At 39.8% G+C, this 24,156-nt stretch overlaps 3 protein-coding genes across 5 annotated transcripts in view; all 3 read left to right on the top strand.

The window, feature by feature from the left end:
* Window positions 1-3,722: 3,722 nt before the first annotated feature.
* LOC109515777 (long-chain-fatty-acid--CoA ligase 1-like) lies at window positions 3,723-15,261 on the top strand. Its single transcript, XM_019869778.1, has 21 exons — window positions 3,723-3,807; window positions 7,088-7,445; window positions 7,747-7,861; window positions 8,889-8,953; window positions 9,111-9,212; window positions 9,312-9,411; window positions 9,539-9,714; window positions 9,968-10,000; window positions 10,076-10,127; window positions 10,249-10,322; window positions 11,565-11,642; window positions 11,877-12,011; window positions 12,101-12,235; window positions 12,489-12,584; window positions 12,769-12,841; window positions 12,923-13,011; window positions 13,079-13,195; window positions 13,269-13,412; window positions 13,554-13,658; window positions 14,013-14,084; window positions 14,736-15,261. Exons 2-21 carry the CDS (start codon window positions 7,251-7,253, stop codon window positions 14,874-14,876), a joined length of 2,097 nt encoding a protein of 698 aa, XP_019725337.1. The 5' UTR covers window positions 3,723-3,807; window positions 7,088-7,250; the 3' UTR covers window positions 14,877-15,261.
* Window positions 15,262-16,065: 804 nt separating this feature from the next.
* On the top strand, window positions 16,066-21,968 carry cenpu (centromere protein U). Of its 2 annotated transcripts, none has more exons than XM_019869809.1 (13): window positions 16,066-16,517; window positions 17,345-17,399; window positions 17,493-17,571; window positions 17,995-18,115; window positions 19,143-19,215; window positions 19,371-19,457; window positions 19,538-19,601; window positions 19,976-20,081; window positions 20,225-20,303; window positions 20,403-20,450; window positions 20,821-20,882; window positions 21,360-21,516; window positions 21,594-21,968. In XM_019869809.1, exons 1-13 carry the CDS (start codon window positions 16,513-16,515, stop codon window positions 21,711-21,713), a joined length of 1,056 nt encoding a protein of 351 aa, XP_019725368.1. In that variant the 5' UTR covers window positions 16,066-16,512; the 3' UTR covers window positions 21,714-21,968. The 2 variants fall into 2 exon arrangements, with proteins under 2 accessions (XP_019725368.1, XP_019725369.1); XM_019869810.1 differs by having other exon boundaries at window positions 19,979-20,081.
* Window positions 21,969-22,064: 96 nt separating this feature from the next.
* Window positions 22,065-24,156, top strand: part of LOC109515795 (caspase-3-like) — a 7,284-nt gene continuing 5,192 nt past the window's right edge. Inside the window, exons 1-2 of one of the 2 annotated variants that reach the window (XM_019869815.1) lie at window positions 22,065-22,167; window positions 23,118-23,231. In XM_019869815.1, the coding sequence (XP_019725374.1) occupies window positions 23,155-23,231 (77 nt within the window). In that variant the 5' untranslated portion in view covers window positions 22,065-22,167; window positions 23,118-23,154. Of the gene's footprint in view, window positions 22,172-23,117; window positions 23,232-24,156 lie in introns of both variants that reach the window. The other variant, XM_019869816.1, reaches the window with a different exon arrangement.

Here is a 24,156-nt window from a genome sequence, read left to right on the forward strand (position 1 = left end):
TTTTTTTTCACACATGCTGTGTATGCCTCTAAGGCAGTGTTTCCCAACCAGGTGTGCGTAGGTGGCATGGGGAAACATTTAATAATTTATTTAGCAGATCAGTAACCTGTGGCACAGCCACGCCAATATCTTAACATCCGCGTGTCAACTCAAGTGTCTCATTGAAGCTTAGATGACTGATGAAAAGAAAGATAAACTTCTATAGCGTGTCTGAATATTATTTTGGTTCAGTGTTTTGTTTCCTATATTTACATTTTAAATACCTGTTTAAAGGGGACTTATTCAAAGGGACTTCATTTTCTTGTGGTAAATGTTGCAAGAGTATGTATCACAAAGGCAGGTTCATTTTTATTCATTTTTTAAAATGTGTTTTTATTTCCAAGGCAATTGTGTTTGAGTTAAAAAGAAGAAAATGCAGAATAATCAAATGTTGAAATTACGGAAACAAAATAAAATGATCTTCACTTAATACTCCATTGTGTTAATGTTGTACTTTTTGAGAATCACCAACATGTGTGAGTTAGGAGGTACTCATGGTTTCACAAAAACGTGAGCCAAAAAAAGATGGGAACCACTGCCTTAAGGAAGAGGGGAAAGGTTAGAGCTGTGCACAGAACTGGTTCACCTGGAGCAACTCTGCTCCTTTACCAAATCATTTTTTGATCATGAAAAAGCTTTTGATTTTTGCTAAATGGTCATTGATTCTCGGCAAATGGTCATTTTAGAAGGATGAAAGAATTATCTGTGTCCATATCAGATTGCTATACCTAACAGTACAATATACTTTAATAAAATCATTGAACACCAAAACATGAACTTGCTGGGGCAGTTAACAGCAGTCTGGAATAATCCATTTTCCATCCATATTCCGAACCGCTTTTTCCTCACAAGGGTTGCGGGGGGTGCTGGAGCCTGTCCCAGCTGTCTTCGGGCAGTAGGCGGGGGACACCCTGAACCGGTTGCCAGCCAATCGCAGGGCACACAGAGACGAACAACCATCCGCGCTCACACTCACACCTAGGGACAATTTAGAGTGTTCAACCATGCATGTTGTTGGAATGTGGGAGGAAACCAGATTACCCGGAGAAAACCCACGCAGGCCTAGGGAGAACATGCAAAATCCACACAAGGAGGCCGGAGCTGGAATTGAACCCGCTACCTCTGCACTGTGAGGTCGACGCGCTAACCACTGGACCACCGGGCCGCCCAGAGTCTGGAATAACGTTTTATTAAAAATAGCTGTGTATTGAAAATTGGAAAGTAAAAAGGGCCTATTCACAAAATAATGATAATAATAATAATAATTACGAAAATCGCAGTGTCTTGCTGGTCCGGAAAGGACCATTCAGGAGTTGTCTCGAATTTCCCAGGTGCCACCCTGCCGCTTGATAACAGGGTCCCCATGAAACAATCACTGATTAGCAGTGGACCATTGACCTCTTCCACTGAAAGCAAAATTGTTCTTGCAGTAACATGGGGTAAGTTGATTACACATCCACTCTTTCCCAGACTTGGCCCGTGAGAGCACTGACAAGGGCCATCATGTTCCTTGTGTAAGACCTTTGACAAGATTGTTGTGCTAACACTTTTCAGTTCTGAAATGTAAAACCAATTCAACTAAACTATGAGCTGGTTGATTACACTGACAAAAAAATAAAACTATTATATCCTGTGTGGAGTTTGTATGTTCACCCTTCGTCCGTGTGGGTTTTCTCCTGGAACTCTTGTTTCCTCCCACATTCCAAAAACATGCACTGTAGGTTAACTGGACACTCTATATCAGGGGTGTCAAACTCATTTTTGTCACGCGCCACATCAGAGTTCCTTTTATGGCTGTGAACCCAAATAAATGTATGATCGCCTCAAATTGTGTATACACAGCAAATTGATGAATGATCAGAGGCCAGTAAAAGTTGTTTGTTCAAATATTATTACAATAATTTTAAAGGGGGGATTGGTCACAAAAAATGCTCGCAATATCTCAACATTTTTAAAAGTGAAGACAATTTCCAATTTTGGCACTTTAACATGAAATATGAAGCCAATGCACATAATTAGCTTTTTCGGGCCACATAAAATGATGTAGCGAACCTTGAGTTTGACACGTGTGTTCTGTATTGTCCCTAAGTGTGGTTGTGAGTGTGAATGGTTGTTTGTCTATGTGTGCCCTCCAATTGGCTGCCACCCAGGTCAGGGTGTACTCCACCTATTGCCCAAAGACAGCTGGGCGACCCTCTTGAGGATAAAGCGATTCAGATGGATGGATCGATGGATGGATGGCTATATTGAATGACTTCCCACTTCAAGATCGCGAGAACAAGTCTGACTCAAGTATCAAACCGATGTTTGATATTTTAGTATCATAAGAAGAATGGGCCACCAACTTTTTAGCCCTGCAACGAATAGTTTCTTGTAATTTTTTTTTTTTGGATCTATAGATGGAAAGCTTGCCAAGTGTGCTCAGGAGGTGCAAACTGGAGAGAATATACAACCTTTTGTCAGCATTCTCAAAATGACTCAAGGCTGTATTAGCTGCCAAATTAAGCAAGACAAATGTCAAGCGCCAAATATTGCGGTTTGACTTATGTCCCAGTTTTAAATTTCAGGAACCGTACATAGCTGGAACTGACTGAGTCAAACATGTCTAATTGAACAGTGATAAATTTAAAACAAGGTAAAGACTAGACTAAATGGGCCAGAGGTATGAATTTGTGTAAATGGTTGGTTTGGATTACCGACCAGTTGAAGGGTATTAAACTCTTCTCTCGCAAAGTCAGTTGGGACAGGCTTTCAGCTTACCGGTGATGTTCATGAGGACATGAAAGAGAATGGATGGAAGAATTCACATCGAAAGAGCAAACAAACGCTGACCTCCATCAAGGGAGAAAACATGTCCTCTGTTAGGTGGTACTTTCTTCTTCGACCCCCCATACTCCTGGGCAAGATGGCTGCGGCCCACTAGTTTCTTTTATCTGGCCCACGAGCATTCATGTATATTATCAAGAGACTTGTAATATTAATTATCATGATTAGTTTTTATTCATTGATCTCATTTGATAAATTAATTCATTTTGACCAATTCACATATATTACTAACATGTTTCTATTAAATTAAATCTTAGGGTTTTAAAATGTATTATATATTACTTATACATCCATTAATTATCTGTACTGCTTCTCTTCACGAGGGTTGCGGACATGGAGGAGACTATTCCAGCTGTGTTCGGGCACCCTGAATTGTTTGCCAGCCAATCGGAGGGCACACACAGATGAACACCAACCAGTTAAACTCACAATCATATCGAGGTACAATAAGTAGTGTCCAATTAACCTCCCATGTATGTTTTTGGAATGTGGGCGGAAAACGGAGTACCTGTACCCGGAGCAAAGCCACGCAGGGGTGGGGAGAGCATGCAAACTTCACACAGGAAGGCCGGAGCCCAGATTTGAACCACTGTGAGGTGGATGCGCTCACCGATGGATCACTGTGCTGCTTATTTCAATTACAAATAACATAATTTAAAATGAGCAGAAATAAACTGAATTTATTTGTAGCATTACGTGAGCTTTTTTTGTGTCTTTCCTGAAGATGTTTAATTGAAATTCAATCAGTAATTTCATTCATTTGCCCTTTTAAACTCATTAGTTTTCTGTTACGCAATGCATTTTATAAAATTTAACCGGAAATGCAGTTTACCGTTGAAGATTTGACCGGAAGTTGTACTTTTGGACACGCCCACCACTTTTAGAGTAAGCGTGGTCAGCGAGAAAAGAAGAAGAAGCCGGGCGGAGGACTGCTGCAAACAGGTGGGAAGTTCCTTGTCTTTTTTTAACCACCACCGAAACTAAAACAGTATGTTGTCAACTCGTCGCGATTGTACCTCAGGTATTTTATTGTGAACTACAATTTTTAAAAATTGTTTCACACTTTTTTTTTTTGCCAAATACAAACCGCTGGATCGTAACACGTGTAGTAAGGGCAGCACATAGTTGTGCTGCTGCACACGCGCTGTCATTTTAACTGCCCTTTTGAGAATTTGTAAAATTAGAGACACTTTTTTTCCTCGTGTACTCTATTTTTCTGCTGTTAACATGACTTTGTAACGCAGCGTTATAACTTGTTCCGGATCTTTTCATTGTGTTTTAGCTGCTTAGTTTCTAGTATGCTTTAGTTTTGAGCGTTCCTCACAGAAACAGTGCAGTCAGTGAAGCTTGCCTTATATGGGTGTGCTGTTTTAATTGCAGGTGTAATTGAGTCGTCAAGAGTAAACGCTTTGGTTTTCAGAGGTCTACAATGAGGTGCAACGTATTTGTTTAGCTTGTTAGTACAGTATATGGTATGCTACACGTTACAAGAACTTCGTCACCAGACAAGATTACGGCGGACACGTGGGCAAGTAATTACTGTCCACTCATCGAAGTAACTCAATTGCTGTGGCGGAAGGTGACCTGTCTGATTGGTTGACACGCATGGAATGATCATTGATATCCAGCTTAAGATCCATATTTTAGTTAACGTGATTCACAGTTCACGAGGAGAGCAACCGTGTCTAACAAGAATTTTTTTTTTCCACCAATGCTGCTGCCTTTGGCTGTTGGCAAGCTATTAAATCACTACTAGGCCCAGCTAGTAGTCATGTTAATCACTAGTAGCCTCCTGGATTCTACTAGTATCACCAAAATCACCATTTGTAGTTTTGCATCACCAGTAATATTTAATTGTGTTATGATGCCAAAGTTCTCATACTAGTGAGGATAAAGAGTGCACTAGTAGATGGACCTTACTTAGTCGGGATATCAATGATATCCAAGAAATGCTGAAACGGCATTCCATGATTTGATTGTGGACGTATTTTCTTCTTAGCTCTGTTTTTTTTGTCTTTTTTTGTTGTAAAAATTGGTGCTCGAAGGGCTGCAAAAGTGGTCAAATATATGCTAAGTTGACAATACTGGTCACTCTTTGTTTTTGTGCACTTAAGGGTATACACAAGTGTGACTAATTTTGATCATGCTTAGGACACATGTTGACATTCCGGTCACATTTTCCATAATACAGAGTGCTACATAATGTCAAGGAATGGGTGAACACTGGTACCAGGTATCAGTATCAATGAGATACTGCCCCTTATTCATTGTATTAGATACTACTGAATGCTACTGATGTAGGCATGATTTAAGACAAAAAGAAAGAAAATCTGACATTAAGTGATTCCTGCTTGCCATAAGTTGGTGCGACACTGTTGCAGTTTGAAATGTTGACAAATCATCGTGTGCGTCAGAATTAAAGAAATGCCTTTCTTCATAAAGACAGATAATTTTCCATCCATCCATTTTCTGATCCACTCATCAACACAAGGGTCGCGGGGCATGCTGGAGCCCATCCCAGCTGTCTTCGGGCAGTAGGCGGGGGAACCCCTGATCCGGTTGCCAGCCAATCGCAGACAGATAATTATGTTAAGCAAAATTTCAATTTTCAAAAGTACTAGTGGTATCAGTACTTGGTATTGTATCAGTCAAAAAAAAAAGTGGTATTGAACATCCCTAATCAATTCCAAGACACTAACATGTACTTACCCGTTTTAAGAAGCAGGTTTTCCAAGTGACATTTTGTGCATGCTATTTTTTTCACATCATTGAATAACATTGCTGCAAAACTGAGACGCCACCATGATGAAATTCTTAACATATGTATTTACTAACATGCCTTTATTGAACTGTATCCTGTTGGGATGTAACTGATGTGTGTCAGTGTTGCCTGGCTTCTAAATTAGCCGCTCTGTCAACCCGGTTTGTTTTACAAATAATCAATTCGGCACCAGAATACAGCGTTGTGTCTCTGCGCGCAGTGTGAAATGGTTTAATAATGTCACAGCATTCAGACTGCATTAAGGACGCACTGAGCTTAAAAACAATACAGCAATCATGGCTAGAGAGAAAAAGCTGGGAAGTCCACAAATCATTATGCAGCGATTGCGAAACACTACCTTGCAGAGTTGGACTTTGATTTTGAATACTTAAGTGTTGTGTGAGCAACCAATTTGCCTAAGTCATCAATTAACATGGTTTCATGGACCTCACCTTGCATTTCTGTATATCAGTAGGTAAGTAGGTATCGTATGACTTGGCAAAAATGAATACACACACACACAAACACACACACACACGCAGTAACTAACACATAGTTACTAGTTTTGATTGAAAAGCAGAATGCTTTTCACAAGAGTTTGGGTGGCGCTTTAATGCTGTTACATGTTAAATGAAATGTGCCTCAAAAAGGTCTGAACTGGGTTAGTTACGTCACTCAGGGTAATGCTTCACGTTAAGATCAGTGTTTACTTCATTCAGTTTAATCATCTCAGCTGACCACAGAGGTCAGAGGCCACTGGACTAAAGTTGAGTGGACAGAGCAACTTGTTTCAAGTTGTGCAAAGCACTTATCTTAGAAAGTTCTGCTTTTCTTATCTTAAAACAAATACATTTGTAAAGCGACAACAAACGTGTAGGTCCACAATACAACACCTGTAGATTAAATCAGAAGCACAGAAATGCACTCGTGAAACTTTATAATTGCAGTGGTGTCCAATGATAAGTTCATTACTTTTTTGTGTCACATGTGGGAGTCAGTCAAACTAGATTTGTAATGTATTCTGTAAAATTAATGTTACAATTGGATCTACTGAAAATAAACTGAAGTTACACACTAACCTACAGTGGCTGTCTTTGAATATAAAATTCAAGACCAGTCATTTTTATTTTCAGTGTGTTTTTTTTTTCTTCTATTCGACAATTTTCTGAGATTGTCACCGGTTTCCTGATTGATCTAATCTATTTTGATTATCCCTGTCCGTGGTTGTTCTGTTATTTCTGAATCTGGTTTGAATTTTTTTTCATTCTCAAGCTTTACATGAAGGCAAATCTTTCACTGTGATTTCCAACCAGTGTGCCAAGGCACATTATTGTGCTATGATAAGAGATCATCAGGTGTGCCGCAAGAAATGATCACAAACTGGCATTGAAAGTAAAATCAGCGAGGACTTTATAATAGTACTATGCACAGGAACATTAACTAATTTCCTCCTCATTACAGGTACATTCCTGGCCTAAAGTACTTCATACACTCCTCTACCTCAGGGTGTCCTAAGACCACTCCGGGCTTCAGAGTCCAAATTCTTCCTGCACTTGTCAACCACACCACCTCCACCAAGTGAAAACCCTAAACACCTCCAGCTGATACATCATTATCAGAAATCATGCCAAGCCAAGAGTTCTTGCAGAAGCTGAGATTGCCAGATCTGGATTCTCTCAGTCAGTACTTCAGGGGTATGTCCACATCTACATTAATCAGCATGGGGGCAATCACAGCTGCAACAACCCTCTACATGGCAACACGACCAAAGACATTGCCACCCATATGTGATCTCAAGATGCAGTCAATCGAAATTCCGGTGAGTTTGGGGTCACTCTGCTTGGATGTGAACAAACGTTTGCTCTTTTTTCAATTCTGTTCAAAGCCAAGGCTTGTTGCCGCATTTGAAAATGTTCTTGCCCTCTGACGTTTGTAAGCTGAACCTCATCACTGTGGTCTCGTTTCATGTGAAATATTCTTCCACCTGGTACAGGGATCAGCTCCTATACTATAACCCATCACTGTTGTTTGTGTATGAATTAAATGTTGAAGAGAATGCATAAACAAATCCAAATTTGGAATTATCGGATGATGAACTGTTGTTTGCTTTTTTTGCACAGGGTGGAGAGTTTGTGCACCAATCAACTCTGCTAAACGGTGACGATCTCTTGACGCATTTTTATGATGATGCCAAAACAATGTATGAATTCTTCCTCAGGGGCGCTCAAGTATCCAGTAAGTGATGTGATGTATCCCACTGACACGCCCATACATCACTCTTGCTATAAAGTAGCACATAACAAGTTCATACACATTTTTAAGCTGTTTTCCAATTTCTTTTTATTTTAAGACATGATGAGGATAAAATAGTCACGCGTTCTTATTGCTCTTACGGTGTGTAGTGTACTGTATGTAAGATGACAAAAACAAAACCTCCACCAATAATCGTGGGTCTCCTTTCTTAACCCATGTGTCCAGAATGAGGAGAAAAAGTAGTTGTAGAAGAAGAAGAGGAAGCAAGGCTAACTGTTATCTATGGGAACTATAGTGCGGTCACAAGCACTTCTTCTTGCACCCTATTTTGGAGTGAATGACTTTGGAGAGATGTCATACACTCAACACAACCAAATTCTGCGCCATCTCTGAAGTTTGAGAAACAGCGCAAATGTCAAATGTGGGCTTCCTCCTTTAAGCTACTGCCCTTATGACCCAAGCCCAGAGAAGAGGAAGAAGTTGGCTGACATAGAACAGCAGCAAAACAGCAAAGCACACATGATTCAAAGCAGTTGCATTCAAAAGTAAAATAGTTTGTTGAAATGATCCATGGTAACAGTTGTGATGAGTTGACTCTTCCTCTCAAGTATTTTAGGCACGTGCATGGTTTTCCCAAACTCGGTCGATTTAGGAGACTAGTTTAATAAAATGCAAATGAAATGCCTTTCAAAATTTACTCACGATTTCACAATTGAGGCATTGTGTCAACGCCATTTTATTTGGATGCCGTATTTGTTATGTGACCTGTTTACAATTTTGACACCAAATGTTGCTGTCTTTAGATAGTTTGTATGTAGCTATTGGCATTATTCTCCTCCATTCTGAAGTTTTAGGAGATCTCGATCAGCTGCTTCGAAACCCGAGTCTTGAAACAGCAGAATAGAGAGAAATGACGGATGATTGGATCATTGGATTACGTTGTAAACCTCACTTTTCGGTTCAAAATTGCATCTCTTATTTTGTGGTTTCATTTTGTTTTTTCCTTGAGATAATGGTCCTTTCCTGGGCTCCAGAAAACCCAAAGGTCCCTATGAATGGATGTCCTACCAAGAGGTAAGACATGCCTTGACAGCAGTAAAGCCGAAAGGCAGTGAAAGCACTGTTGAGACAGATGCTGTCACGTTCATGACCACTCAAAATGCAACGTAGAATAGCACTGCACAATGGAGTCACAATGAGCAAAAAGAAACACTTAATGTGCGTATTTTAGGTCATGGAGCGAGCGGAAAATCTTGGCTCCGCTTTTCTTCATAAAGGACACTCCAAGACCACTGACCCCAACATTGGGATCTTCTCCCAAAACAGACCTGAGGTAAAAATGATTGCACTTGGCAACAACTCAAATATCACGCAAATTAAAAACTGTTAATCGTCATATTGGTGTCACCCCTTTTTTGTGTGGGGAATTTAGTGGACTCTCACAGAGTTGGCATGCTACACCTATTCCCTGGTTTCTGTCCCGCTTTATGACACCCTTGGTACGGAAGCCATCAACTACATTATAGACAAAGGTAATAGAAATTAATCAGAGAAACTGCAGGAAGGTTTAAGTGGTTTTTTTGGGTCATATACGGTATATGCGGTAGATTGTGCCTGTGATTTGATTGTGTTTGTTTTCCTTGTTGATGTTTCCTGTAGCCTCCATCTCAACCATAGCATGCGACGTGGCAGATAAAGTCAACCTGGTACTTGACTGCGTCAAGGACAGGAAACACACTGTGAAAACCATTGTTGTCATCGAGACTCCCAGCGATGAGCTGGTGGACAGAGGCAAGCAAGCTGGAATCGACATCCTCAGCCTGCGCGAGATGGAGGTTAGCAAAGTGCTTCTCTTTACTCTTAGCTTGCTTGGACCTTTCTCATGTTTAGTGTTTGGAAATATCATACATGTGTTGCTGACATTTCTTTCCACTTGGCACTTTATGTTTGTAGTTTATGCTTTGCATCCAACAACTCATTGTCCTTTTGCTGATGTTGTTTTTGTTGTCCTCATTTTTCACTACTACTTACCTATTTCTGTTGGCTTCTATTTTGATTTAATTGATATATTTTTTTCTCGTTGGTCAGGCAATTGGAAAGGCTAACTATCACCAACCTGTGGTAAGCGGCTATTAGCAATCACAAGGATATATGACTGTGGATTTTAGTTTTTTTTAACTAATCCAATGTCTTCAGCCTCCCAGACCTGAAGATATGGGCGTCATCTGTTTTACGAGTGGAACAACAGGTGATGCTCATACTCCACACACACACACACACACACACACACACACACACGCACACGCACACGCACACACACACACATCCGTATTCAATAGATATGCTATTATTTGCATGTGCGCTTTCAGGAAACCCAAAGGGAGCGATGTTGTCACATCGGAATATTGTGTCCAACTGCTCAGCGTTCCTTAAAATAACACAGGTGAGGCGCCAATGTCACATTTGACATGAATGACTAGCAGCCACTTATTCATTAATCTCATTGCATGATTTAACTACAAGATAGGGATGCAGTAATGTATAGCTTTCTGTAGCATTTTCACCAAATTTAGCACACATCAAAAAGTATTCGAGCAGGGGTGCCCAAACTTTTTTGACCGAATATCTACTTCTCGATCAACCAACCTCCCGGGATCGACCCGTTACCGCGTATACGCACACACGTACACACGCATGCCATGATGAGCAATAGCCTGACACTGAGGCATGCGACGCACTTTTGCAGCCTGTTAACGATCGTAGCTCACGCGTACTGTTTTAAAATGCTTCTCTCGGCCCTCCAGACTCCCGTTCTTTGCCCGTCCCCTCGGTGAATTGTACAAAACAAACTCTGAATGAGAATATTGATAACGATAAAAGAGTAGCGCAAACAACTCTGAGCACAAGCTGCAACTGCAGACTGCTGAGCGCTAACAACTTCCGGTGACGCAGTCACACGCCACCGTAGGTTAAAGATGACCCGCTTTATTTTAGTTTCTTTTTTAACTACTTTTTGTGAAAGTGAGACTGGTAGAATGATTAGGGTTCAGTGTGCATTAACACAAAAAATATATTACTAACATGCACAGAGACACAAATGTTTATTTATTTATTTTTCCCCCCTCTACACCCCTCGGATCGATTTGGGACCAGTCCCTGATCTACTGGTCGATCACGATCGACGTAATGGGCACCCATGTATTAGAGGGAGTTGGGGCAGAGTAGAATATTATGTCAGTTGGAGTTGAGAATAATTACTGACAAATGGCTAAAATGGGACATAGAGCATTAGTATTGAGCAACAAGTTCCTGGCATGTGACCGAGTTCGAGAAGATTTCAGCTCCTTGTTGTTGTGTGTTATCCTTGAAGTAGCCAGAACACAGTTACCGTACTTGTGACTCAGGAAATGAACCAGTACTTGTCCTCATTTTTTGGTCTGTAGCAGATCCTAAACTGCCCACACTCCTATTGCCAAACCGATTTAGCTACTGTTTATCAGATTTTCATTTTTGCTTTTGGTTCTCAAGTTGATGAGGGTGAACTGCTTTAGAGGTTCAACACTGCTTTGAATTTATCAAATTGTCTGTGTGTGTGTGTGTGTGTGTGTGTGTGTGTGTGTGTGTGTGTGTGTGTGTGTGTGTGTGATTGGGAATGCCTGTGCAATGCCGTCTTTGTTCGTATTAGGCCACCTGTCCGTTGGGTCCCAGGGATGTCCATATTTCATTCCTCCCCTTAGCTCACATGTTTGAGAGAGTTGTACAGGTATGTTTTGTTATTTTCGATTAGACACAACTCAAAGAGATTACTGTGCTGACCTCTGATTTTTATTCAAATAGTAAAACATCGCAAACGTACCCAATTCAAGAGTCTGCATGAAAGCACGAATTGTTTCTTGTCATTTTTAATGACAGATGTAATTATTGTATTAAGCACTGTATCTTTCCATTTTATTTGTCATCCGCATTGTTCTTCTGGATCCTTAATTTGGATGTATAGGGAGTGATGATGGTTCAGGGAGCCAAGATAGGATATTTCCAGGGAGATATTCGTCTTCTGATGGATGATCTCTGTACCCTTAAACCTACTGTGTTTCCTGCAGTACCTCGACTTCTAAACCGAATGTATGATAAGGTGAGTGAGCTTATTAATAAGTTTTATTTATTAATAAACTTTCGTTTATTTGATAAAACCTCAAGTAAAATGAAAATGCACTTTTTCAGATCTTTGGGCAGGCCAATACTTCTGTAAAACGGTGGCTGCTGAATTTTGCATATAGTCGGAAGGAAGCAGAGATGATGAAGGGCATTGTGAGGAGAGACAGCATCTGGGATACATTGATCTTCAGAAAGGTTCAGGTGAGTTGAGCTTCTTTTGTTTTACGCTTTATTCCCAGCTGACAGCAGAGGGCAATGTGATGGTCAAAATGGCTACGCCTTGAGATAGCTGAAATCAAACACACTGATCTTCTTGAGTCTTTATATTAATCAGAATACCGTTTGGACTAGTGGGGGCACATAGAACATATTATTGCAAATATATTTTTTTTACTTGACTTCCGCTTTAAGGGATATTGATTATTAATAGCATAGTGCCTTGTGCTTTATCCAGGCTAGCCTTGGGGGTTGCGTACGTCTGATGATAACAGGGGCTGCTCCCATCTCGCCGACTGTCCTCACTTTCCTCCGAGCTGCGTTAGGATGTCAGGTAACAACTCCGTCTTGCATAAAATCCTCTCGCATGGACCAAGTGCAACAAGTTCTGGCATCCAGTCTGTACCAACCACAATGACAATCCCTGTTTAACATGATCTTCTATTGTTACTGTATTAAGAGCAATACAAAATCACTCTTACGGTGGTAGCAATAATCCCACTTTTGTTCAATCTCAGTTCTACGAAGGTTATGGACAGACAGAGTGTACCGCTGGTTGCACCATGACCATGCCTGGTGACTGGACTGGAGGTGTAACACTCTTTCTGAGTTCACAATAAACTATTGTTGTACACCAGCAGAAAAGTGAGGGATTGCTTTTGCATTTTCTAGGTCACGTTGGTGCTCCTCTGCCTTGTAACTCCATCAAGCTGGTGGATGTGGCAGAAATGAACTACCTGGCTCTAAACGGCGAAGGAGAGGTGAGAGACCCGTCAAAATTTACCAAACGTGCATTCCCAATTCTAACTCAGTTTGTGTGTGTTTTAGGTGTGCGTGAAAGGTCCCAACGTGTTCCAGGGTTACCTTAAGGATCCGGAGAAGACTGCGGAGACTATCGATGCTGATGGATGGGTTCACACTGGAGACATTGGGAAATGGCTTCCTGTAGGGATTGGAATCTACTTTCCTTTCAGTACCTCTGGTGGTCTGGACCAGTAATGGAAATATTTGTTTGCAGAACGGCACACTGAAGATTGTGGATAGGAAGAAGCACATCTTCAAACTGGCTCAGGGGGAATACATAGCTCCTGAGAGGATAGAGAATGTCTATGTGAGAAGTGACTCAGTGGCACAGGTTTTTGTGCATGGGGACAGTCTACAAGTAAGTGAAGTTTGGTCAAATGATCACTACACAATGTAATAATTCACGTGCCAATGTTCCACCAATTGTGTTTCATGTAGTCATTCCAAAATCTTTGCACCGTCTCATCTTGCAAAAGTGTATTCTTGTTCTACTCCATAGGCTTTTCTGGTAGCAGTGGTGGTTCCAGACCATGATTTTCTGTGTGATTGGACCAAGAGGACCATAGGAGTGGAGGGCAGCTACAATGCACTTTGCAGTAGAGCGGTAATAACTACCATACATTTTGTTTATAGTATCAGTGGCAGTTGATGGAGTATTCTCTCATGGGGAGTGATCTGTGTCTCTCTCTCTTAAAGTAATATGGTGACGACCATGTGCCCTCCATTTACCAACCGCTACAGTAGGGTTGGTCAATTCCGCTCCTCGAAGGCCGGTAACCTGAACATTTTAAATGTCCCCCTCCTCCAACATACCTAATTCAAATGATCGACCTCGAGGACTGGATTTGCCCACTCCTTCGCTAGAGCGTATTACTATTCAGTCAAAAAATGTTTCTTACCAGAGCAGCAGCTTGATTGTACTACTGTATTGATTAAGACTTCTTTTCTGTCTATGCAGGATGTCAAGGCAGCCATCTTGGAGGACATGGTGCGACTTGGCAAGGAAGCAGGTCTCAAGTCATTTGAGCAGGTATAAAACTCATTATTGTAATTATCCGGAATTAGCCAAATAGGGGTCAATCCTACATACATAGATAAGCACAAGATTATGGTCCAATAAAGGTTTATTAAAGATAAAGACAACGTTATGGTCCAATAAAGGTTTATTAAATAACCAACGCAAGACTGACAAAGTACACATAATGACGCTGGTCAACACACCGGGACAAAACGAGATAAACAAAAAGCACTTGCAAAAGGCAAGGAAAATGCAAATGGAAATTGCTCAAAAGGACAAGAGAATCAAATCACAACAAATACCCAGCGAAATTAACATACCAAACTAAATGACTACTGACAAGAAAACTGAGAGCAATAAACCAGGAACGAGAAAAACGGAGCAAAACTGCACATGAACAATGTATTAAGCAAGGCGAATTTTCCGAGAGTCAGTTGTCAGCTTGGAAGTCCTTAATTAATCCGTTCATCATATGATGGGTAACGGTCCGCAGCTGGACAGACCGGAACACCTCTGCCACCTGTTGGAGACGAACAGAAACTGAATCATGACAATTATGGACCCTCATGACAGTTGATGTTTGCATTTAACCGGTATGCTTTGTTGTTGTTTTGTTGACGTGGTTGACTTTTGCAACCACATTTTTATGTTTGTGTCTTTCAGGTGAAGGCCATATATCTCCATACTGAGCTGTTCTCTGTCAACAATGGTCTGCTCACGCCAACATTGAAAGCCAAGAGGAACGAATTGAGACAATACTTCAGATCACAGATAGATGAGCTATATGCCGGCATCAAGATGTAGAAGATCAGGAAGAAGTATGACTGGAAAGATGGCCGAGAACAAAGCAGGAACAGGAACACGCACACCAAATATTGGAAATTGCCATTTCACTCCAAATTCTTACTTTTTTTTTTTTTTTTTTACTTCAGACCTCACGTGCTTTGATGTAGCTTTTAACGAAAGACATTAATTATTCCCACAATTACCTTGTCCCTGATGTCTTAAATGTATGTCTGTGATATGATTTTGTCAAAACACTCAAGAATCAGGAATTATACTGTAATACACTACAAATCAATTTTTAGCATCCGGTGAAGAAGTCTTCTGTTTGAGTTACTCTGGGCCCAATCCCTTACAGTTTTTGTTACCACGGCTATTAGGAGCAGAGTTCTTGACCTCGGGTCTATAAAAGCGAGTACAAACTACAAAGTGCATGCAAGACACCAGCAAACTACTGTAGAGGGGTTATCACCATGGCGCCCAATTACATGTGGCAGTTAGTGTAGTTGAGGGATGTGCATATGTGGACACGTTGCCAAACTGTAATATCTCCCTTCAGTTTAACCAAACATTTGAGTACTGATAAGTGCCGCTTATCAGAAGCTAATGCGAATCTGTGCAGCCAAAAAAAGTCAGTGTTATTCTTCTTACCGTTTGCCTTTGACATTGAGTTTTACTGTAGTCCATCTGTTGCTTGAAAAAAAAAAAAAAGAGAAACACGGAATGGGCCATGCTCTGGAAATTCGCCACACTGTTGCATATTTTTGAAAAATTATTCACTTGCACTACTAAAATTCCATTTGTAGTAAATTATTGTTTTGGTTTTTTGGGACATATTATGACTAGGCTTGATTTAGGAAACAACTAACAGAAAAAACAGAATTTTTAACCTCGTGAACCTCAGGAAAGGAACAATTCCAGGACAAAGGGAAAATATCTAGATTTTTTTTTAACAAATTGTAACTAATGTGATATAAATGTGTCTAGATTTCTTTATAATTGAATTATATAATTATTGAATTTCTTTTTAATCGAAATGAGTCATATGCTTGATATAATTAATTTTACTATATTCATATGTATTGACAATGTAAGTTTTTAATTAAAACAAATTAATCGAGTTGTTGGCGTGTTTCTTTCTAACTTTGCGGCTTCTGTAGTTCTCTCGTTGTTCCTAGTAGGACCCATTTTTGAACGGACATTTCGCGTCACAGCGAGCACAGTTACTGTTCCAAGCACTGATATTGGTTTCAAGTCGGACCCTTTTCTAGAGTCAAAGACCTTTTTAATCTTACAGACGAAATCCAAGTCTATATTCACAAAACTCAGAACCTATTGCGGAGAATGAATAATTAATGCCACATTATGTCAGTTACATTTTGACTTTGAGATGCATTTTATTTTGGCTATCATGTACAACTTTCTTCCCCCAAATATTATATTTATGACAAAACGACAAGCATATTATACAGTTCCATGCCTAATGATTTAAACCACAATTCAACGTTGTAATGTTATTTTTTTCTTTCCGACTACACCCGCCGAATATTAGGAATGGTATAACCCGGAAGTCAAGTCATTTTGCGGGAAGATTTGTCAGTTTGGATTGAATTTTGTTTGCCTACATCAGTCCTTCAAACTCGTTTTAAACTCCAAGATGAGGTGAGATAAATTTACGATTAGGACCTTATGTTTGATTGGCAACAGACTAATACCCACGCAGATTAACACGCCCTCGTAAAAATGCCAACGTAATGTTTGATAGTTTTCTTTTCAGTAATGACGGGAATGCCTGTGGTTCTTTTGGCTTTTTTTTTTTAGTTACTACTACTTTGGGCTTTTTTAGTTACTACTACTTATTTGTTTTTATCATGTGTTGCATAAAAATGAATTATGATTGAAAAATTGAATATTCAAGTCACCTAATCGAAGTGAGACAAACAGGCGTAATATTTTCCTGTATTGTGGAATCCGCATGTTGATTAGCGGCATATTTTGATTTTTCAGTTACAGGAATCGTAACAGGTTTATTGTATCTTCTGCCATCTAATAGAAGAACATTTAATGGTTCTGGATGTCACTTTACATCGCTGGCAAAGATGGTTAATCTTTTTGTGACAAATGAAGTGAAATTGTATGGCACCGCTCTCAAATCCCCTTGGTTGGGAATCACTGAATTTGAAACAACTCAGCCACAGCACGAACAAAAACGTCTCAAAAAGTGGATTCACAGGTTAATTATGTACCCGCTGAGCCAGACATCCAGTGGCAGAGCATTTAATTGGATAATTTCTCTCAGACCCCGCCAGATGAGCTCACAGTAGATACATGTGCTGCAAATGTATTAACTGATTTCAGTTTTGGTTTTAAAAGGCCATTTATTTGTCTAGACTGTAATGTTAAACATTGCCTACTTTTCCAAACCCTGAACTTTGAATGTGAAATGGTATGAATGAGAAGTACTGTAAATAAACACCTTGTTTCCACAGTACCAGAAAGGGCAGAGGAGGCACTGTGGTGCCCGTTGCACCAGTTGGCAACAAGGTGCAATAGAAATACATGATCATACTCAAATAAATCTGTTCCTCAAATTTTATGATGCAAGAAAGTCTTTTTTTCCCCATGTTTGGCATCCAGAAAACATCCTCTCTGGATTCTGACAACCAATCTACCATTGGTTGTGCCAGTTTCATAGAAGGTCTTCAGCAAAAAAGTGGTGAGTGTTTAAAAGGCAAATCCATGTCACTATTAAAATTGCGTGCAACTTCAGACAACAAAGTGTATGCAGAAAAGTGGTGAAGATTGCACGACTGTCTTGTGTCCTATGTGTTGTGTTGTGTTATTTTTGTTATTTTGACTTCAAAATGGCGCCGCGAGAGTGGCTGCCTTTCCAGCAGCTCCTATATTTTGTTGTTCTACTTCTTCCTTTCATAACTTTGCTGCTGTGAATTGGGAATTTCTCCATTGCGAGACTAATAAAGGTTTTCTTATCTTATCTTATCTTATCTTATCTTTCCACCAGCCAAGTATTGGTGAGATGTGCAGCAGTCAAATCAAGAGAACAGTGTCCAAAAACTTATGGACCAACCTCTAAGCACCCAGAATGAATAACAGGCTCATGCTGCAATGTGTTCCCTAGGTAACCCTCTGCACAGTACTGCCATAGAAGAAGATCTGAGCTCGCCAAAGGTGACCCAGATGGCAAAAAGTCAAGTGGGGAAGAACATCACACAGAAAGTAAAAAACATCGTCAAAACCAGGTAGGTTCTGCCAAGCCATGTAAACTAATGATTGCAGATCACTATGTAAATTTGAATTACACATTGATACTGTATATACATTGACATATGCAAAAACCAAAGGGTTTCAAGCATTTTTTAACCATCATTCAGCTCTCAAGATCAGCATAATGATGAATATGTGACAGAACAAAAATAGCACATCAATTTTCTGAACCCAACTCACCTGTACTTATAGAGCACTTTAAAACAACCAGCACTGTACACAAAGTCCTTTGCATGGAGCAAAAAGAATTGATACAACTTCCATCAATTATCTGATCTGCTTATTCTCATAAGGGTCGCGGGCTTGCTGGAGCCTATCCCAGCTGTCTTCGGGCAGTAGGCGGGGGACACCCTGAACCGGTTGCCAGCCAATCGCAGGGCACGCAAGACAAACAACCATTCATGCTCACACTTCACACCTTGGGACAATTTCGAGTTTTCCATTGACCTGCCTTGAATGTTTTGGAATGTGGGAGGAAACCGGAGAAAACCCATGCAGGCACTGGGAGAACATGCAAACTCCACAGAGAAAGGCCGGAGCCAAACACAAACCCTGCACCTATGCACTGAGGTTGACGTGCGAACCAGTCGACCATGTGCAGCCATTCCTACAAATAAAAAACAATCAAACAATAACTCACAAAAATAGTAGAAAGCACAAAAACATCCAATTAAAAATCATGTCTCATGCTGAGTTGGTTTAAAGAAAGGATCTTAATAAATGGCAAGCCCTATATTGAACAAAGAGTGCCATCTACAAGCATCAAAGCAGCTTCATTTTCCCATTACTATGAAACTTGCATACAATATGTGGAAACAAATGGAACAATGACAGTGAACGACATGCGCATGAGCAATTATTTCTGCTCTGTATGGTTTTCTAACTAAATTTGTCTCAAATTTAGGTCAAATTCACAATATTGTTTGACCAGCAAATCATTACACTTCAAACATTGTATATGTATCTGTATTTGCAGTACTCACAGTTAGTCCCTTCTTTCAGGCCTCGGAAGGACGAGCTAGCAAAGGTAGAAAAGAAGAGTGGTCCAGCCAACAGAAGGTCAAGTGATTCACAGGTGCTGTAAAAGAAGCTGTCTTCTCCAAAAAGAATCTTATGCACCATGCTTGTGGTACTGATAATGTATTTCATTGAGAATTTGAGTTTCTGCAGTGTGCTTTCGATGATTATGATGATGATGATGATGATGCCAAATGTACTGTATGTCCTCAGGAAGAATCAGACCCTGGCGCTGGCTCCAAAAAGAAACAAAATGAAGTCCTGTCCTTTGATGATGACACAGATGAGGACCCAAGCTGGGTACGCACTTTTGTCAATATAATTATTTCTGCGGTTTAGTCGTCTCATTCTAATCTTGTGCTTCATTTTGATTTAATTAGAACCCAAGCCCAAAGAAAGCAAAACTAAAAAGTGTGGAGAGACGCCCCAAAAAGTTGTCCGCAGGTAAAGGGCCAATGACTTATTTATACTTCGCAGTTATTAAATTTGATGGCACCTTGTTGTTTCAACAAATTGTTGGATAGCACATTTTGACTTCTGACTGTCATGGTGGCATACTGTTTACAGGGTACTAAACCCAAGATGTCTCAACTTTTTGTTATATTTCAAATGTGCCCATTTTCTTTATCAGCTGCTATTTACTTAAATCTACAAAGTATTTATTTAAAAAAAATGTATGTTTAAAACAGCATCTGCCTTTGTGTACTTGCTTCTTGCCAAATGACAACCAAAACTATGTGTTTCTTTTTAAACTTTCTCCAGTTGTTTGACGGGTATTTGTGATTTATTAATTCATTATACCTCTTTCTTTAACAAAGCAGACAAGACCCGAAGGGTTCAAAAGAAAAGGACGAAAAGATCTGGAGGAGAAACAGAGTTGGAAGTGGTGATGGAGGCCTTCCTGGGTTTCTGTGATGAGTACAAGTAAATTTCTAAAGAGCTTCCAAATGAGCAGTTTGTATAAACGTCTGCAACTGTAACCCTTTACTTGCTATCGCACAGATTTGTGAATACAGTTTTTATGACACAATTGCATGTGGGCAATATATTAACGGTTTCTTTTGTAGGGATTCTGTGGAGTCTAATGCAGTCAAGCAGTCTATTGATTGTTTCTCCAACAATGTCAAGGAGCAACTACTTGAAAAGGTCAGTCTACTTTCTGCCTGTTTTGGGAGAAAGCAGGAAGAGCTCTATCTGAATAGCAAGAATGAACGTATCTTTTCTGGTGTCGCAATTGTCTTTCAGATTGCCTCCTATAAAGAGTTTAAGGTTCTGAAACGGGAAAACGCCAAGGTAACCAGGACAATAAGTTTTATCGCTGAGACTCTACATTTTTATGGATTTATTAATTTATTTTTTTGCAGCACTTTTCTGTTGAAATAATAGAATTTTAGCATTAATCATGAATTTGCTGTGCATTTTCTCACATATGATGAATGGACATATCCTCCGATCTGGAGTACGAATCTTAGCACTCTCAAGTAGCCAAGTGGGCTCAATGTGATTAGTGATTAGTGTTATTGATGATTTTAAATAAAACCTTAGCAACTTCTCACAATTTAAATCCCTTGACTAACTTACAGGAAGATAATTTTTTTAGGACCACTTTGTGACTGTAAACTACATTGCATCATTTTGTAGTTTTTACGCATATGTGTTTCAGGTATGCTCCATGATCCGTGCAAAGACACAGAAACTTTTGGATGCCAAGCATGAGCTAATTAGGTGAGGCATTTCCATCCACAGTACAACGTCCCATCCATTTTTTTTCATCCATTCATATAATCAACATGATTTATTATTAACAATTAATGAAATTATTCCATCCATTTTCATCAATGGGCTGCACCTTGGTTGACTTTTTAGTACGTCCGCCTCATGGTGCAGAGTTGCAGGGTTCGATTCCTGTGAGGAGTTTGCATGTCCTCCCACATTCCCAAAACATGCATGGCAGGTTAATGGAACACTGTAAATTGTCCCTTGGTGTGATTGTGAGCGCGAATGGTTGTTTCTCCATGTGTGCTCTGTGATTGACTGGCAACCAGTTCAGGGTGTAGCGGATTAGAAAATGGATGGGTGGATTTTCAACAATCTCATTAAATTGAGGGTTTTGTTGTTTTGCTCAGGAACTCTTGTCTTATATCTAGTTTCATATAGCCAATAATTTACCGACCTGGACAGTAACACTACGTTATCCAATAGGGCAGAGAGACAAGTGAGCCTGCTGCAAAAGGAGAAAGCTGAACTCAAACTCAGATTGGAAGATCTGCGAAGAAGCCAGGCTTTTCTCAAAGATATTAGACAACTCACCAAAGTGTATCTGGACTACCGGACTGCACATCCGAAAGAGAAAGAGAAAGTATGAACACACACAGTTGAACACGTGATAAGCACCCACAGTGACACATCGTATTCTCTCTCTTCTTACTCTTACAGTATGGTGCATCCAGTTTACCAGCTCTACTACTGCAGACCAAAAATATTCAGAGAGCACAGGACCAGCTAAGGCAGATCAATAACAAATTGGAGAAAAAAGTGAAGGGGAATGGCATATAATGTGCTGGACTGCAGAGCCATATAGCAATACACAACTCAACAGTCACAAAATCTTCTTGGTTAAGTACTGATAAGTGTAATATTTGCAAATGACAAAATGTAGTGTGTCTTCAAACTAGAGAGTGGTATCATATTGTATGTTAAGAAATCCACAAGTAAAATGAGTCTAATTGATTTGTTCTGCAATTGTAGATGCGTGTGCGTTTTTTCTGCCTCTGTAAATAACTGAAAATAAAAAATTTGCTGTTTCGAAAAGCCTCATTCCTACCTGTATTGATTCGCAAGTTGATTGACTCTCTGTTGTCCAATGATGTGTCTCTTCAGTCACACTATTGTCCAATCGGATGTCTCTTGAAGAGTGAAAATGTCGAGAAGTACGTCGGCGTCTAATTGGCTGAACTTTTCAGGTTGTACTCGCCTTTCCTTGTGGTTGAGTTTGCTGGAGTCACATCACGTAAGTGCGTGCAATTTTGTTTTTTGTATTTTTTTTTTACACTTGTGAATATTTCGCTTTTGTCTTTGAAATGTTTCGGGGCTCTCGAAATTTAAAGCCGCTTTGTCCGCAGCGAAATTGTGAAGGTGCAGGAAAAGTTACTCATTCGGTTGTCCAAAGCTTTCGATTGTACACGACTACTGAAGTAATGCGCGAATTTTGGGTGATGAGTCCACAGAACATGTTAACTTTTAACAAGTTAGAGTCAATAAAGAAGCTGTTGTTCAGACTTATTTTTATTCATGACACCTGTCAGGAACTAATATTCGAGGAACATTTCAAGTTAGCCACCTTGCTGCATCGGCATATTCTCTTCAGGAGATGCTTCCTACACTCTTCTGCTAACCAGGACACAGGGCAGAAAAAGAAACCGTGCTTCGACTGTTCGAATAGACATTTACATTTTCCCTTCTACGGTAATGTACTTACTTTATCTGAGCAGTTCCTTCTGTTTGTGTCATCGGTGAGTCATTTCCTACGCAGCAATACATCGAATTATTTTCGGTTAGTTTCGGTCTTTTTTTGACTCACTTTTAAGGCGTTTTCATAAGTGAATAATTAACTCACTGAAAAATATAAAAAGACCGTAAAGGAATATTGAAAATAGTTTTTTCATCACTATTTCAACCAAGTTGGAGTGTAGTCACGCCGAGCTCGCTTCCCATTCTCACACCAGTAAGAAGCTTTTAATGAAATGTATTTGGTAGCAATTGACCCTACTAATTGTAACGAAAGGCATGTGTTTTATTCCCGCTTAATGTTTTTATCATTAGCTGAAAACTCAAGAAAGGTATGTTGTCGTAGATCAAAGCAGTCGCGCTTCACTAGAGTGGCGTCGCTACAGTATTTTGAATTTTGAATTTGTCATGCTGCAAAGGAAGGGATTAAGTGATTCTATTTTCACTTTTCAGATGACTCTTACTGGATGTATTTTAGTCAGAAGAAAACATGGATGCAACCAAAGATGCTCATTCTGTAGAGAGGTCTGGGGACACTTTGGACGCCTTCAATCTATTTACAAAGAGGTACATGATATGGCACATTACCGGTAATTCTCTGCAGGTACGAGTTTGTCACTTTTTAGAGTAGACAAAGGAAATTATTTAATTGAAGTCATTCACGAATGATCTTTCATCTGAATACAACCACTTCCTTCTCACTTTGGTAATTTGAAGTAGTTGCTGCTCTTTAGCATTTTCTTGAAGTGGCCAAATGTACACTGTATTTTGGCCATATAATGTACTCAAACTTGTCATTGCTTGCATATACAGTGCATGGTTCAAGTGACAACACTGAAACTTTTGTCTTTTGTCTACACAATCGATGCTAGCTTGATGTGATGAAATGCAAAAACAAAAAAAAAATTGACAATCTCATATGATCAAACAATTGAAATAAACACACTAAAAAAACAGCAAATATAAAGCTAATCGACAACGAAAGCATAGACCTTATAGGGTCTAAATATTGTACATTAGAGATGTATAAGTCATTAAACCAGTAATTCTAGTTGAGTCATATGTAGAGCTCAATCTCATTAAAGTACTGTAATGCAGGGGCCCCCAACCTTTTTTGCCCCACGGACCGGTTTATGTCAGACAATATTTTCAGGGACCGGCATTTAAGGTGTGGCGGAAATAATACAACAAAATAATATGGTATGAGCTGCATAAAAACTGTGGTGTTTTCGAAATATAATAATAAACACAAGGAGCGTCTAATCTGGCCGCAACACTCCGATCGCTATGGCAATGTTTAATGCCTTCAAAATACGATACAACGCAAATTCAAAGTGCATGAAAATGACGACTCACCACAGCACCGAGCTTGATTTTCTGCAACCAGACGGTCCCATCTCGGGGTAATAGGAGAGACAATGACACCTCAAGTGTGTGGTTTATGTCCAGTCTACTTCGTAATTTTGTTTTCGTCGCCGTTGCTGCATAATCC

This window comes from Hippocampus comes, unplaced genomic scaffold, assembly GCF_001891065.2.
Source record: "Hippocampus comes isolate QL1 unplaced genomic scaffold, H_comes_QL1_v1.1 scaffold9, whole genome shotgun sequence".
NCBI classification, from domain to species: domain Eukaryota; kingdom Metazoa; phylum Chordata; class Actinopteri; order Syngnathiformes; family Syngnathidae; genus Hippocampus; species Hippocampus comes.